The sequence below is a fragment of the Macaca nemestrina genome, chromosome 5 (assembly GCF_043159975.1).
Source record: "Macaca nemestrina isolate mMacNem1 chromosome 5, mMacNem.hap1, whole genome shotgun sequence".
Lineage (NCBI taxonomy): Eukaryota > Metazoa > Chordata > Mammalia > Primates > Cercopithecidae > Macaca > Macaca nemestrina.
The window spans coordinates 152,881,668-152,896,324 of record NC_092129.1 but is presented as its reverse complement, the minus strand read 5'-3'; the positions used below and the strand labels follow the sequence as shown (position 1 = coordinate 152,896,324).

Sequence of the window (14,657 nt, the reverse complement as noted above, 5' to 3'; positions counted from 1 at the left end):
TTGCAACATCTCATTTCTTCATTTTGCTGTTGCTTCCCCCCCCACACACTTAGTTTTGTTCTTTCCTACATTTGAGATTTCTATTTTGTGTTGAACTTGCTGCTTTTTTTCATATTGAAAAGATGACATCGCCCCAAGAGCCAAAAATAAATGGGAATTGAAAAAAGCTACGAGATGTGTGCTTATTTAGGGAAACACTGCTGATGGAGGCCTGGGGCCTGAGTTCAGGTGCACTGCTCTCCTTAAATTGACACTTCACAATATTAAGTTCCTGTCCCATCTATGGGTTCTGCATCCATGGATTCAACCAACTGGATATTGGGAAAATAGTTGTACTGGACATATATAGACTTCTCATTATTCCCTAAACAATAATAGTGTAAACTATTTACATAATATTTGCATTAGATTAGGTATTACAAGTAATGTAGAGATGATTTAAAGTACACAGGTTATATGCAAATACTACATTTTATATGAGGGACTTGGGCGTCTGCCGATTTGATATTTCAGGGAGGTACTGGTAAGGACACTACTGAATAGACCCTCACATCATTATCTCTGGTACCCAAACTGTTCTCAGCACCAGTCAGTCTTTTTAATGGAGTCTGACAGCTCACTGCAGCCTTGATGTCCTGGGCTCAGGCAATCCTCATTCTCCCAAGCAGCGGGACTGTAGGTATGAGCCAGGTGAGCCAATGCACCAGGTCCACCAATGAGTCTTAACTGGGGGAGGCATAGGCTTAGATACAGGATCCAGGGCTGGAAAATGGAAGCTGAGAAGAATAAGTCATGCGTAACTGGTTTCCAGACCAGCATCCACATCCTCTGGAAACTTGCAGAAATAAATGGAAGTTTTTTGTCCCACCCAGATGTACTGAACCAGAAATGGTTGAACTGGCCTTGGCCACTCAGCCCAGGATTCCTTTGGGTTATGTGTACCCACGGCCGTTTCTTGTGATCCTATAGGCTTAGTCAACCTGTGACACCAAGATAACTAGTGAAGCCCTGGTATGGTGGCTCCCACCTGTAATCCCAGCACTGGGGGGCTGAGGCAGGAGAATGGTTTGAGCCCAGGAGTTCCGCACCAGCCTGGGCAACAGTGAACCATCTAACCAAAAAAAAAAAAAAAAAAGCTGGGCATGGTGGCGCATGCGTGTAGTCCCAGCTACCGGGGTAGGGGGTGGTGGTTGTTGGCCAGGGTGGGGGTTGGGTGGGAGGGCGAGGCTGCAATGAGCCCTGACCGTACCCCTGCACCCCAGCCTGGGTGACAGCAAGACCTTGTCTTTTTTTTTTTTTGAGATGGAGTCTTGCCTTGTTGCCCGGGGGGAGCGCATTGGCGCGATCTTGGCTCACTAAACTTCTGCCTCTGGGGTTCCAGGAATTCTCCTGCCTCAGCTTCCCAAGTAGCTGGGATTACAGGCGCCCGCCATCACGCCAGGCTAATTTTTGTATTTTTAGTAGAGATGGGGTTTCACCACGTTGGCCAGGGCTGGTCAAACTCCTGACTTCAAGTGATCCACCCGTCTCAGCCTCCTAAAGTGCTGGGATTACAAGCATGAGCCACTGTGCCAGGCCCAAAGTGCTCGGATTACAAGCATGAGCCACCACGCCCGGCCCAAGACCTGTGTTTAAAAAAAAAAAGACAGTCGGGAATGCTACCTTACGGTCCCATTCTAAAACAATCTGTACCATCTGCTACCTCATACCTCATACTTTTAAGTTCTCAATGCAAGTCTCAAAGCTACCCTGAAAACAATAATTCCTTTTGCCATATTTTCAGGAATTCTGGGAACTAATACTATTTTCAACAGTCCTTCTATTTTAGCATGCTTTTCTGACTATAATACACTGTTGGGAAAAATTAACTCTAAAACTCTTGACAGTATATAAGTAACTTGCTTTTCTCCCATTCTAGAAAGCCTATTTTATGCAAAGGAGGAAGCTACATTCTAGCGTTCATTTTCTTTCTAATAGAGCCAGGATCTTGCTTTGTCACCCAGGCTGGAGTGCAGTGGTACGATCACGGCTCACTACAGCCTCAGACTCCTGAGCTCAAGTGATCCTCCCACCTCAGCCTCCCAAGTAGCTAGGACTACAGGCAAGAGTCACCACACCTGACTCTAGCATTCATTTTTTTTTTTTTCAAACAGTCTCACTCTGTTGCTTAGGTTAGAGTGCAGTGGTGTGATCTTGGTTCACTGCAACCTCCACTTCCCAGGTTCAAGTGGTTCTCCTGTCTCAGTCTCCCAAGTAGCTGGGACTACAGGCACGTGCCACCCTACCTGGCTAATTTTTGTATTTTTGGTAGAGACAAGGTTTCGCCATGTTGGCCAGGCTGGTCTCAAACTCCTGACCTCAGATGATCTGTCTGCCTTGGGCTCCCAAAGTCCTGGGATTACAGATGTGAGCCACCATGCCGGGCCAAGCATTCATTTCCAGTTGCTTCTGTTTTATTAATTGTTGATAAGTATCAGTACTTACTTATAGCAATTTATTTGGGTAGCAAAGTTGAAAACCTCCAGCACATCCTTCAGTCTTGGTCAGGAAAGTATTCTAGACAACAGGCTCCAACAGTCTGATTTAATTAGGAATTAAATAAGTTGAGATGGGGTGGAGTGGGATCATCAGAAGGCTGACATGGGACCACTGGAGTTGGCAATCATAGCAGTGTGAGGTTGGCAAGGGGAGCAACCCCCTTCAAGACAAGGCACAAACTATTTGGCAAGGAGAGATGAGGGGTGGGACCTCACTGTCAATGGACATGCTCAGGGAGGCCAGTGGATTACATGCAACAGGAGGATCATTCAGGCAACTTCAGCTATGAGGCTGGGCATCTGTGAGGGCTGAAGGCTCAAGCTGTTCGCAAAGGCTTGTGATTCACCTGGCAAAAAGACAACAGCAGGTGACACTTGGGAACATTTGGGAGGTTGAGGCCCCTGCTCTCCTGGGCCCCCATTTAGATGAATGGGCTATAGGGAGAACACACACGGCCAGGAGTCTTCTTTCTGGTGCCTTACCTCATCCTGTTTCCCTAAACAAAGACATCAGGATCCACATACAATAAATCACTCAAGAGAAGAGAAGGGGCAGAGCCTTGTTTGCACTCTCCTTAGCTATGAATATTCCACTGCAGGCCTCCAGGAGGCTCCAAGGAACCCAGTTTGAAGGTCATCGGTATGATCCAGGGCTTTTATTTACATATGCTTTTTTTTTTTTTTTTTTTGAGATGGAATCTCAGTCTGTTACCCAGGCTGGAGTGCAGTGGTGCAATCTTGGCTTATTGCAACCTCCGCCTCCTGAGTTCAAGTGATTCTCTTTCCTCAGCCTCCCGAGTAGCTGGGATTACAGGTATGCGCCACCATACCCGGCTAATTTTTGTATTTTTGATAGAGATGGGGTTTCACCATGTTGGCCAGGCTGATCTCAAACTTCTGACCTCAGCTGATCCATCCACCTTGGCCTCCCAAGGTTATGGGATTATAAGCATGAGCCACAGCGCCCAGTCCAAATATGCATTTCTTTCTCTCTCTCTTTTTTTTTTGAGATGGAGTCTCGCTCTGTGACTCAGGCTGGAGTGCAGTGGCGCAATCTTGGCTCACTGCAAGCTCTGCCTCCCAGGTTCTCACCATTCTCCTGCCTCAGCCTCCCCAGCGGCTGGGACTATAGGCGCACAACGCCATGCCTGGCTGTTTTGTATTTTTAGTACAGACAGGGTTTCACCATGTTAGCCAGGATGGTCTCCATCTCCTGACCTCATGATCCGCCTGCCTCAGCCTCCCAAAGTGCTGGGATTACAGGCGTGAGCCACCGTGCCTGGCTTCTTTTTTTCTTTTTTGAGATAGAGTCTTGCTCTGTCACCCAGGCTGGAGTGCAGTGGTGCAATCTCAGCTCACTGCAACCTCTGCCTCCTGGGTTCCAGCAATTCTCCTGCCTCAGCCTCCCGAGTAGCTGGGATTACAGGCAGACACCACCAAGCCTGGTAAATTTTTTTTTTTGCATTTTTCGTAAAGATGGGGTTTCATTCGCCATGTTGGCCAGGCTGGTCTCGAACTCCTGACCTCAGGTGATCTGCCTACCTCGGCCTCCCAAAGTGCTGGGATTACAGGCATGAGCCACTGCACCCGGCACCATTTCTTTACCATACACATAATGCTTACTATACACCAGGCACTATTCTAAACACTGCAAATATTTGCTTGAGCCCCTCAACAATTCAACAGGGTAGTTTCTAATTATTAACCCAATTTTAAGGTGAGGAAACAGGTATAGAGAGGTTGATTACTTGTCCAAGATCACAGCTAGCAGGCATTGTAGCTAGGATTAACAAAACAGTGGTTCCAGAGCCTGTTTGCTGACCTCGACCATGATCTACAGGTGAATTAACTGGGGAACCAAGAAAAGCAGTGATATGCCCTGGAATTAATTAACTGTCAATAGGCTGCAACTAGTTCCCTATACTAGTGGGGTGACCACAAGCACAGGTTGCAGAGACAGTTGACCTAGATTTCACTCCAGCTGCACCAGCAGAATGAGTAGGAACATGCTGGAAGTTCAGTTTCTTGACTTTGTAAAACCCTATATACCCTAAGGGTAGTTTAAAACAACTCATTTATGTAGAAGCTTAGCACCGTGTCTGGCACACAGAAAGTGATTAATAAACATCAGTGACTCCCAGGCCTGGATGCTGGTGAAATGCTACGCCTGCTGCGTTATACAACACAGGAACCTAGCAATTCTGCTCCTCAGCTCCAACCTGAGACCTCACCTGGGAGATGCTGACGCCTGTGAGTCTTTCCACACTCTCTGGCAGGCGGGTTAGAATGTCCAGTACTTCCCCAGTCACTTTGGCTGCCCCCATGGTCCCACTGCCGCTGGACACCAGTGTGATCTTATTGGCCGAAGTCAAGGGACCACTGATCTCCTCTGCCACCTGGCAGGAGAGAGATGCCCACTCAGTGCCCATGATCTGACCACACTCCTCATAAAACAACTTACCCTGGGTTTTAAGGTCCTCGTTCCATTGGTCATCCTTCCTTACTTTGGCCACTAATAATTCCCACCCCTAATTTAGGGTCCCCCTAGCCTGGTTCTCCCTAAGCCCCTCATTTCACCCCACCCCTTAGTCCCTGGTTCTATTTCCTCTTTTCTTGGTGCCCACACAACCTCCAGACCTGGGGCAGCTTCTCTAGCAGCATGTCCAGCTGAGCAGCCTCTTGGTACAGCTGGAAGGCTTCTGCCTTCTTGGCCATCTGCTCAGCCTCGGCTCGGGCTCGGGCCCCTATGGCAAAGGCCTCAGCTTCCCCACGCATCTGAGGGTTAAGGATGCTTGTGAGATTGACGGAAATCATTAAGAACAAGAAATCCCAGCTCAAGCAGCAACCCCCACCCTCTCCACAAGCCAGCAGGAGCTGCATCTTAACTCACCCGCACCGACTCAGCTTCTGCCTCCGCCTGCATAATTAGTTGGGACCTGTGGACAGAAGGAAAGTGGAGGGTGCAGCCCAGGGACTCAGTGTTGCAAAGGCAGAGGTTCCTGAAACCTAAAATCCATAGCAGTCCAGGTGGTGAAGGCTTCAGCCCTCCATCTTGGGGTGCCTAGGTGGCAAGTGGGCTAGGAAGGGTCAGGAAGGGGACATTTACTTCTCTGCCTCGGCTAGGCGCTCCAGCTTGTAGCGCTCAGCTTCTGCTGGCTTCCGCACACGGGCCTCCAGCTCTTTCTCCCGCCGGGCGATCTCCTGCTCCTGCACTGCCACCTGCTGGGCCCGCTCCACCACCTGCACCTGCACCCGCTGCTCCTCAATCTGCTGCTTAGTCTTGGCCACCTGGGTAGGAGGGGCGCTCTGAGTCAGAAGTGAAGAGGAAGTGCCCCGGAACCAGAGCTCCAGAGTGGGATATAAAAATAGGAGCTGGTGGCCGGGCGCGGTGGCTCACGCCTGTAATCCTAACACTTTGGGAGGCCAAGGAGGGTGGATTGCCTGAGTTCAGGAGCTCAAGACCAGCCTGGTCAACATGGTGAAACCCTGTCTCTACTAAAATACAAAAAATTAGCCAGGTGTGGTGGCACACACCTGTAGTCCCAGCTACCTGGGAGGCTGAGGCAGGAGAGTTGCTTGAACCTAGGAGGTGAAGGTTGCAGTGAGCCGGGATTACGCCACTGCACTTCACCCCGGGCAACAGAGTAAGACTCCATCTCCAGCCCGGCGCGGTGGCTCACGCCTGTAATCCCAGCACTTTGGGAGGCCGAGGCGGGCAGATCACGAGGTCAGGAGATCGAGATCACAGTGAAACCCCGTCTCTACTAAAAATACAAAAAATAGCCGGGCGCGGTGGTGGGCGCCTGTAGTCCCAGCTACTCGGGAGGCTGAGCCAGGAGAATGGCGTGAACTCGGGACGTGGAGCTTGCAGTGAGCCGAGATCGCGCCACTGCACTCCAGCCTGGGTGGCAGAACTAGACTCAAAATAAATAAATAAATAAATAAAGACTCCATCTCCCAAAAAAAAAAAAAAAAATAGGAGCAGGTACATGAAGGTGGGTCCCCTCCTGCTTGGCCAGCCCAGTGGAGTCCAGTGTTCCTCTGATGAGCTCCTGTTTAATCTATTTTTCCCACCTGTGCCCCCTTCTAGAGTATAAATACCTGGAGGGCACTGAGCACATGGTGGCCTTCTGTTATCTCCAGTCTTGCTCAAATCCCCCCACTGTTGCTAGAATAACCTTAGTGCTAGCCTAGGCTACTGCAATGGCTGACTTATTTTTTGTGGGGGTGGGGACACGTGATCTTTTTTGTCTTTTGCATATGGTGCAGATTTAACAGAAAAAAAAGTAAACCACGAGAAAGCTTCTTCCTACATTCTCCAAACCACGTGGGTCCCTTTCCCAGAAGTAGCCACCCAGACCAGCTTCTCGTGTATCCTTCCAGAGATACTCTGAACATCTACAAGAATGTGTGTATTCATAGAATTCCTCTTATTTAAGCAGATTTATTTTCTTTTTTTTTTCTTTTAGGTAGAGTTTCGCTCTATTGCCCAGGCTGGAGTGCAGCGGCGTGATCTTGGCTCAGTGCAGCCTCCACCTCCCAGGTTCAAGCTATTCTTTTGCCTCAGCCTCCCAAGCAGCTGGGACTACAGGCATATGCTACCACGTCTGGCTAATTTTTGTATTTTTTTTTAGTAGAGGCAGGGTTTCACCATGTTGGCTAGGCTGATCTTGAACTCCTGATCTCAAGTGATCCATCCACCTCAGTTTCTCAAAATGCTGGGATTTTGGGAGGCTGAGGTGGGAAGGATCCTTTGAGCCCAGGAATTTGAGAACAGCCTAGGCAACATGGTGAAATTCCATCTCTACAAAACATACAAAAATTAGCCAGGTGTGGTGGCATATGCTTGTAGACCCAGCTACTCGGGAAGCTGAGGTGGGAGTATCGCTTGAGCCTCGTAGTTGAAGCTATAGTGAGCTGAGATTGTACCGCTGCGCTCTATCTAGCCTGGTGGACAGAGTAAGACTCAGTCTCAAAGAGGAGGAGAGGAGAGAAGAGAGAAGAGAAGGAAAGAGAGGAAGAAAGACTAGTCAAGTGCAGTAGTGAGAAGTAGGTAAAGAGCAGAACAAAGAGTTCAATCTGTAACTGACTGAACAATCAATTGAGATAACTCACTACATTTGGACCAGCCTCTGTCTTTATCTTAAAAAAAATCATTTTGGCTTTAGTGAGGTTTTAGGAGAGAGTAAAATTAGCTACATTCGTTTAATCCATCATCTCTGAAAAAGAGCCCAACTCATCTCTTCCTTTTTTTTTTTTTTTTTTGAGACAGAGTCTTGCTCTGTCACCCAGGCTGGAGTGCAGTGGTGTTATCTCGGCTCACTGCAAGCTCCGTCTCCCGGATTTATGCCATTCTCTTGCCTCATCCTCCCGAGTAGCTGGGACTACAGGCGCCCGCCACCACACCTGGCTAATTTTTTGTATTTTTAGTAGAGATGGGGTTTCACCGTGTTAGCCAGGATGGTCTCGATCTCCTGACCTCGTGATCTGCCCGCCTCGGCCTCCCAAAGTGTTGGGATTACAGGCGTGAGCCATCGCGCCTGGCCTTGCTTCCTCTCTTCATACAGTCCATTCTCCACAAGGCAACCAGACTGATCCCTATACAAATATAAATAAGACCATGGCACCTTTCTGATTGAGGTTCTCCAATAGCTTTCCACTGTGCTTTCAATTCTCTTCTATGTCTCCATCATGACCACACAAACCCTTTGTGATCTGGCCGTCAGCCTTTCCTCCTCATTCACAGCACACCAGCCTCCTCAGATCAGAAACCTCCTTTCTTTCTCCACCTCATGGCCTTTGCACTTACTGGTCCTCCTGCCTAGCCACTAGCCCTATCTATCTATCTACCTTAGACAGAGTCTCGATCGATTTATCTATCTATCTTAGAAGGAGTCTCGCTTGTCACCCAGGCTGGAGTGCAGTGGCGCGATCTCACTCCCACCTTCTGGGTTCAAGTGATTCTCATGCCTCAGCCTCCCGAGTGTCTGGAATTACAAGCTCACACCACCACACCCGGCTACTATTTTTTGTATTTTTGGTAGAGATAGGGTTTTACCATGTTGGCCAGGCTGGTCTCAAACTCCTGGCCTCAAGTGATCTTCCTGTGTCGGCCTCTCCAAGTATTGGGATTACAGGCATGAACCACCGCGCCCAGCCACATATGACTACTTAAAAAGTACAGGCTAGAATGTTCTTGGCCCAGAACTCTGTTCCTTCTTATCTACAGGTCTGATCTCAAACACCACTTCCTCATAGAAACTTTCTTTTTTTTTCTTTTTTTTTTTTTGAGACGGAGTCTCGCTCTGTAGCCCAGGCTGGAGTGCAGTGGTCGGATCTCAGCTCACTGCAAGCTCCGCCTCCCGGGTTTACGGCATTCTCCTGCCTCAGCCTCCCGAGTAGCTGGGACTACAGGCACCCGCCACCTCGCCCGGCTAGTTTTTTTGTATTTTTTAGTAGAGACGGGGTTTCACCGTGTTAGCCAGGATGGTCTTGATCTCCTGACCTCGTGATCCGCCCGTCTCGGCCTCCCAAAGTGCCGGGATTACAGGCTTGAGCCACCGCGCCTGGCCTTTAGAAACTTTCTCTGACCACCCGCTAACCTAATAACTCCCCTCCCACAGTTTTTCACATCACCCTGTTTATTTCCTTCACAGCACGTAAACAAGAATTATAGCCTGGGAAGGTCATTTACTTGCTTACTAGCTGTTTCCTGTGTCATAATGTAAGCTGCATAAGGGCAGGAATCTTTTCTGTCTCATTCATATTTACAGCCTCACCTCCAAAATGATGTCTGGCACACAGGAGGCACTTAACAGATATTGGTTGAATAAATCCTTTCCTGAACACCTAGCACAGTGCCTGGTGCATAAGAAGAAACTGATAAAAGTTGAAAAGAGCCCAACCAGCCCAATCCCTTAATCTGCAGACAAGTAAGGTCATGTTTAGAAGGTTAAGAACCTTATCCATAGCTTTACTGCAAGCTAGCAGTTTCCATTATGGTAATCCTTTTCAAACTCAAACTCCAATGTGCATACAAATCACCTAGGAATTCACCTCAAGATTTTGTTAAAATGCAGGTTCTGATTCAGTTGATGAGGGCCAGGGCCTGCAATTTTGTATTTCGAACAAGCTTCGCAATGATGCTGTAGCTGCTGCTAGGTAGAACACAGTTTGAGTTGCCAAGCTCTATGCCATGCTCAACCTGTCAAGTCACCCAGGAATTTAACATAATAACAAAAGATGTTTTGTACCTTCATAATGCTTTCAGCCTGTACCAACTCTTGGCAAAAACAAAATGCATAACATTGCTATCCTTTGGGTAAAGGTCTCAAAGTACAGTTGACTTTCATTATTCTTGGTAGTTCTGTTCTATGAAGTAGTCATGAATGCTGAATTAGTTAGTACCTAATTTGTTCCTAGAAGAAATACAGGACTAGGTTTCTGTGAGCCTCTGGTCACAACATTTTCATCAACCGATCAATATAAAGCCTAGCTTTATATGTGTTTCTGTTTAAAGACACCTTATGTAAACTATATTATTGATTCATTAACACTGAACTCACAGCTAACAGCACTACAACTCCTGCATGAACGAAGCTTACCTAACACATGTATTTCTTCCATAAGGCACATCATAGCCTGCTTGCACTAAAGGACACCAGACAGCACTCCAGTACTGATGCTTGGGGGCCATTTTAAAGAGCGAAATCACCAAGAAAAAGCACAAAAACGCAAAAAACATGGCAGTAAATATACTGCGAAAATAACATGGCTTATGATATGAGAGCTGAAACAAGGCGGCAGAGCATCTCCTTGCTGAACCTCACCTGGGCACTGCACATCAGGTGGCTCAGCTATCTCACCACTCTGTGCGTGTCTGCAAATGATTCTGAAAGTGCAGCGACTTTACTGGTAACCTTTTGAGGTTACCAACACATTTTAGTGAATAGGCAAATTCTCAGATACAAATAATGAAGAATGAAGATCAACTATATCTCCTGGCAATATCAAGGGCTGCCCATATCTCACTTTGCAGGATTCAATGTCCAAGTCCATGTTTTCCTTCTTCATACCCTTTTTTGATTAACCAGGGCTGCTGTTAGCCCACAGCATGCCTCTGTGCAAATTAGAAATTCCTCTGTGTAGATGCAGACCCATGTCAGCACTGCTTGATTAGAGGGGCATGGGCCGGATCTGAGCTCGGATCCATTTTCTCAGTCAGATACCCTTGCACAGACACAGTCTGCTCCAAACATATGACCAGCTTTATTGATCATATCCCTTCTTGAATTTTTTTTTTTTTTTTTTGAGATGGAGTCTCACTCTGTCACCAGGCTGGAGTGCAATGGCATGGTCTTAGCTCACTGCAACCTCCGTCTCCTGGGTTCAAGCAATTCTCCGGCCTCAGCCTCCCAAGCAGCTGGGACTACAGGTACGTGCCACCACACCTGGCTAATTTTTGTATTTTTAGTAGAAACGGGGTTTCACTATGTTGGCCAGGTTGGTGTCGAACTCTTGACCTTGTGATCCACCTTCCTTGGCCTCCCAAAGTGCTGGGATTACAGGTATGAGCCACCGCTCCTGGTCTTTTTTTTCTTTTCTCGTTGTTTTTTTTTTTTTTTTTTTTTTTTGAGACAGGATCTCGCTGTCACCCAGGCTGGAGTGCAGTGGTGTGATCTCGACTCACTGCAACCTGCACATCCTGGCTCAAGCGATCCTCCTGCCTCAAGCAATCCTCCTGCCTCATCCCCCAAGTAGCTGTGACTACAGGCCCGAGCCGCCATGCCTGACTGATGTTTGTATTTTTTGTAGAGACAGGGTTTCACCATGTTGCCTAGGCTGGCCTTGAACTCCTGAGGTCAAGCAATCAGCCTGCCTTGGCCTCCCAAAGTGCTGGGATTACAGGCACGAGTCACCACACCCAGCTGGCCTTTTCTTTAAAGCTTTTCAGCTGTAACATCTGAGTCTTTTAAATCTCTCCTCATATAGGGGAGCTGGTCCACTGATGGAGAGCCAGAATAAGATCAGAGTTAGAATATGAAAAGTGGTGGTTCCTGAGACGGACAGCCTGAGAGGAATGGGGAAGGGGCAGAGAGCAGCCTGGCCATCTGCCCAGTGCAGTGGCTCTGACCTGAAGCTGATAGGCCAGGTCAGCCTGTGCTCGGCGGGTGTTGACCTCGATGTCATAGGCGGCCTTCTTCAGCTCGTAATCTCTCTGTGCCTTGGCCATCTCGATCTCACTCAGGTACTGAGCGGACACCTTTTCCTGCTTGGCTTTAGCTTCCTGTCCAAGCAGAGATCAGGTAGGAAATGTCAGGGCAGTGGGAGAAAGGCCACAGTGAGAGCCTGCTTCCCACCAAGGTTCTCTGTCTGCCTCAAGTATTTTCCCTGCTAACCCAGCACCCCTGCTTCTTCTCAGTTGTGCCACTTCTATCCCCTTTCCCACTAAGCAACCCCCATCTCTCTCACCCGGATCCCAGCATCTCTCTTGGCCTCTGCTTCTCCAATCCGTGCATCTTTTTGGACTTGAGCTGTTCGAGCCTTTCCCAAAGAGTGCAAATAGTCCTGTGGGAGAGATGTAGAAATTAGTCCCTTGGACGGCTTAAGAGATGGGAGCAAGGAAGTGGGGAAGGATCAATTGCCCAGTTTTACCTGGTCATCGTGAATGTCCTTCAGAGTGTAGCTAACCACACTGATGCCCATGTTGACCAGGTCTGAGGAGGCCACTTTGAAAACCTGCTCTGAGAATTTCTGCCTGTCCTTATAGATCTCCTGTGATAACAGGATGGTGGGGAGAGGGGATGTAAGATTTCTTTTTTTTTTGGCTCACTGCAACCTCTACCTCCTGGGTTCAAGCGATTCTCCTGCCTCAGCCTCCCAAGTAGCTGGGATTACAGGCACCCACCACCATGCCCAGCTAATTTTTGTATTTTTAGTAGAGATGGGGTTTCACCAGGTTGGCTAGGCTGGTCTTGAACTCCTGACCTCAAGTGATCCACCCGCCTTGGTGTCCCAAAGTGCTGGGATTACAGGCATGAAGCACCCTGCCCGGCCGGGATGTAAGCTCTTAGATCCACTGTCTCTCACAGACTAGTGTGGTCCTTGGGTCCCCCTCATTTTGGCATCATTCCAGATGGTTCCCTGCCCCCAGGCCAACCTCCACAGTCATGTGGGCCATTATGGCCCTCTGGTGGCCCTCTAACGTCTCCAGGGCAATGTGGGCAATCTCAGCCTCCGTCTTCCCCAGGAACATCTGACAGGCGGCCGCCAGCATCTCCTTGTTCTGCCCCTGGATTTTTACCTGTAGCCAGAGTAGGGGTAGGAAAGGTGTGGTGGGGGCCTCATGAAGTCAGAGAAGAAGCAGAGAGAAGGGAGAGCCCTCAAAGAAATGCTTCTTACATTTCAGGGAAAGAAAGGAGGAGGCGGCAAGTGCCTTGAGGGTGCCTGGAAAAGATGAGACTAGCAGAGGAACTTCTCTGCAGGCAAGGATCGAGAAGGCTGTGGCCAGAAGATGTCTTAATGTCCGGGTGAGAGGGTGATGGGGAAGTAGACTTTGGGGAAAAGGCTCTGAAAGCCTCACCTGGGCAATGCCAGTGACTGAGATGGGGACCCCATGGCGAGTGTAAACCTTTTCACTCTTGACATTGAGGGTCAGTGTGTTGAGAGAGATCCTAGGGGAAAAAGAAGGGACAGACAGTAAGAAAAGGAGGAAAAAGAGAAAATGGGAGGTTCCCCTTCCCTGGTTCCCTTCTTGCCTACCTCTGGATCTGCTGGATGCAGGGCAGGACAAAGACTCGTCCTCCAGCCACCATGACTGGGGGGCTTCGGCAGAACCCTGCAAAGTGAGGAGCAGTGAGGAACTGTGGCAGAGCTTGAATGTGGAAGACTGAGGAACTGGCGGGGGCTAGGGGACAGCAACCCACAGGAGAGAATCTGGGAGCTGGAGGGGAAGCAATCTGGGCCTTGGAATGGTGGGAATCAAACTGGGCAGTTCGTGGTCATCAAGGGGCAGAAGTCTGGGGCTGGGAAGCTGGTAGGGAGAGGGAGAAGGGGCAGAGGCCAGACTCACAAGGGTTCTGGGGTCACTGGCTGGGAAGGGTACAACAGTACTTACCGGAGACCACCATGGCCTCATTTGGGCCACAGGTGAAAAACATGGTTCAGGCTGGAGCTGGAGGAGAGGGAGGGAAAGCCATTGCGGATGGGGAAGGGGCGCTGTGGCGTCCACAGGGGCCCATCCTTTCCCTTTCCCGTCAGGCCCTCTCAGTCTGCATCCGCCACAGCCTGTCCCTTCCGCACCCATGGGTCCGCTAAAGCTTTTCCCTGCAAAATCCTGAAGATCCCCAGCGACCTCTTCCCCGCCTGCGTACGGTCCCTCCCTTCCCCTCGCCGCTCCCTTTGATAAAGGTCCCCTGCGCCCAAAGGCCTGAAGATCTTTCCCCTCCCTCCCTGCTTCTCGGCAGCCCCAGGCTCCATCTCCCCTCCCCCACTCACCTTCCTGGACACCGGCGGCGGCCCGGCTGGGGTCTAGGGAAGGGCGGGGGCGCGCAGGGACCTGCAAGCCGAGCAGGGGCCGGTAGCCGACCAGCCTTCCTGGGTCCGCTCCCGCGTTCCCCACCCGGCCGCACCCTGTTGCTGCTGCAGACGCGACCCCGCCCCCCGCAGCAAACTAAGCACCCCCACCTCGCCCCGCCTCGGCCCTGTGAGCTTGGCCCGCCCCTTTCCCGGCAGGCCCCGCTCGAGTCCGCAGCCCGCCCACCCGTTGGCTCCCGGGCCCAGCCGGGCTGCCTGGTTAGCCCAGGGGCGGCCACATCCCTGCCGCCCCAATCACCGCCCTTCTTGAGCCGGGCGACACAGCTCCACGCTCCGCCCCCGGGCGCGGGACTTGACCTCCGCGGCCCGGCACCCTGGCGTAAGGGTGATTGCCACATCTCGGATTCGCCGCGGGGCAACTACCTGGGAAAACCGCAGACTGGGCAATGAAAGACTGCATCGGGCAACCGGATGCTGGGTTCTGTTGACTCCAGGAAAAGGAGCTCCCGGGCCCAGGGAAGTGCGCGGGCTGGGGACTGGGCCACGGCGCCTCCCGCCATTCCTTGCCATCTGAAGGCGGGGAGG

At 50.1% G+C, this 14,657-nt stretch overlaps 1 protein-coding gene across 2 annotated transcripts; it reads right to left on the bottom strand.

Moving 5' to 3' along the window:
* Positions 1-2,569: 2,569 nt before the first annotated feature.
* Positions 2,570-14,195, bottom strand: LOC105498619 (flotillin 1). Of its 2 annotated transcripts, XM_011770803.3 has the most exons (13): positions 14,034-14,195; positions 13,654-13,710; positions 13,299-13,374; positions 13,120-13,210; positions 12,697-12,840; positions 12,192-12,311; positions 12,009-12,104; positions 11,671-11,823; positions 5,644-5,825; positions 5,428-5,473; positions 5,175-5,312; positions 4,769-4,933; positions 2,570-2,884 (listed from the first exon to the last, which is right to left on the bottom strand). In XM_011770803.3, the coding sequence occupies exons 2-13, from the start codon at positions 13,694-13,696 to the stop codon at positions 2,855-2,857; spliced, it is 1,284 nt and encodes a 427-aa protein (XP_011769105.1). In that variant the 5' UTR covers positions 13,697-13,710; positions 14,034-14,195; the 3' UTR covers positions 2,570-2,854. The 2 variants fall into 2 exon arrangements, with proteins under 2 accessions (XP_011769105.1, XP_070953483.1); XM_071097382.1 differs by lacking the exons at positions 13,120-13,210; positions 13,654-13,710; positions 14,034-14,195 and having other exon boundaries at positions 13,299-13,370.
* Positions 14,196-14,657: the final 462 nt, after the last annotated feature.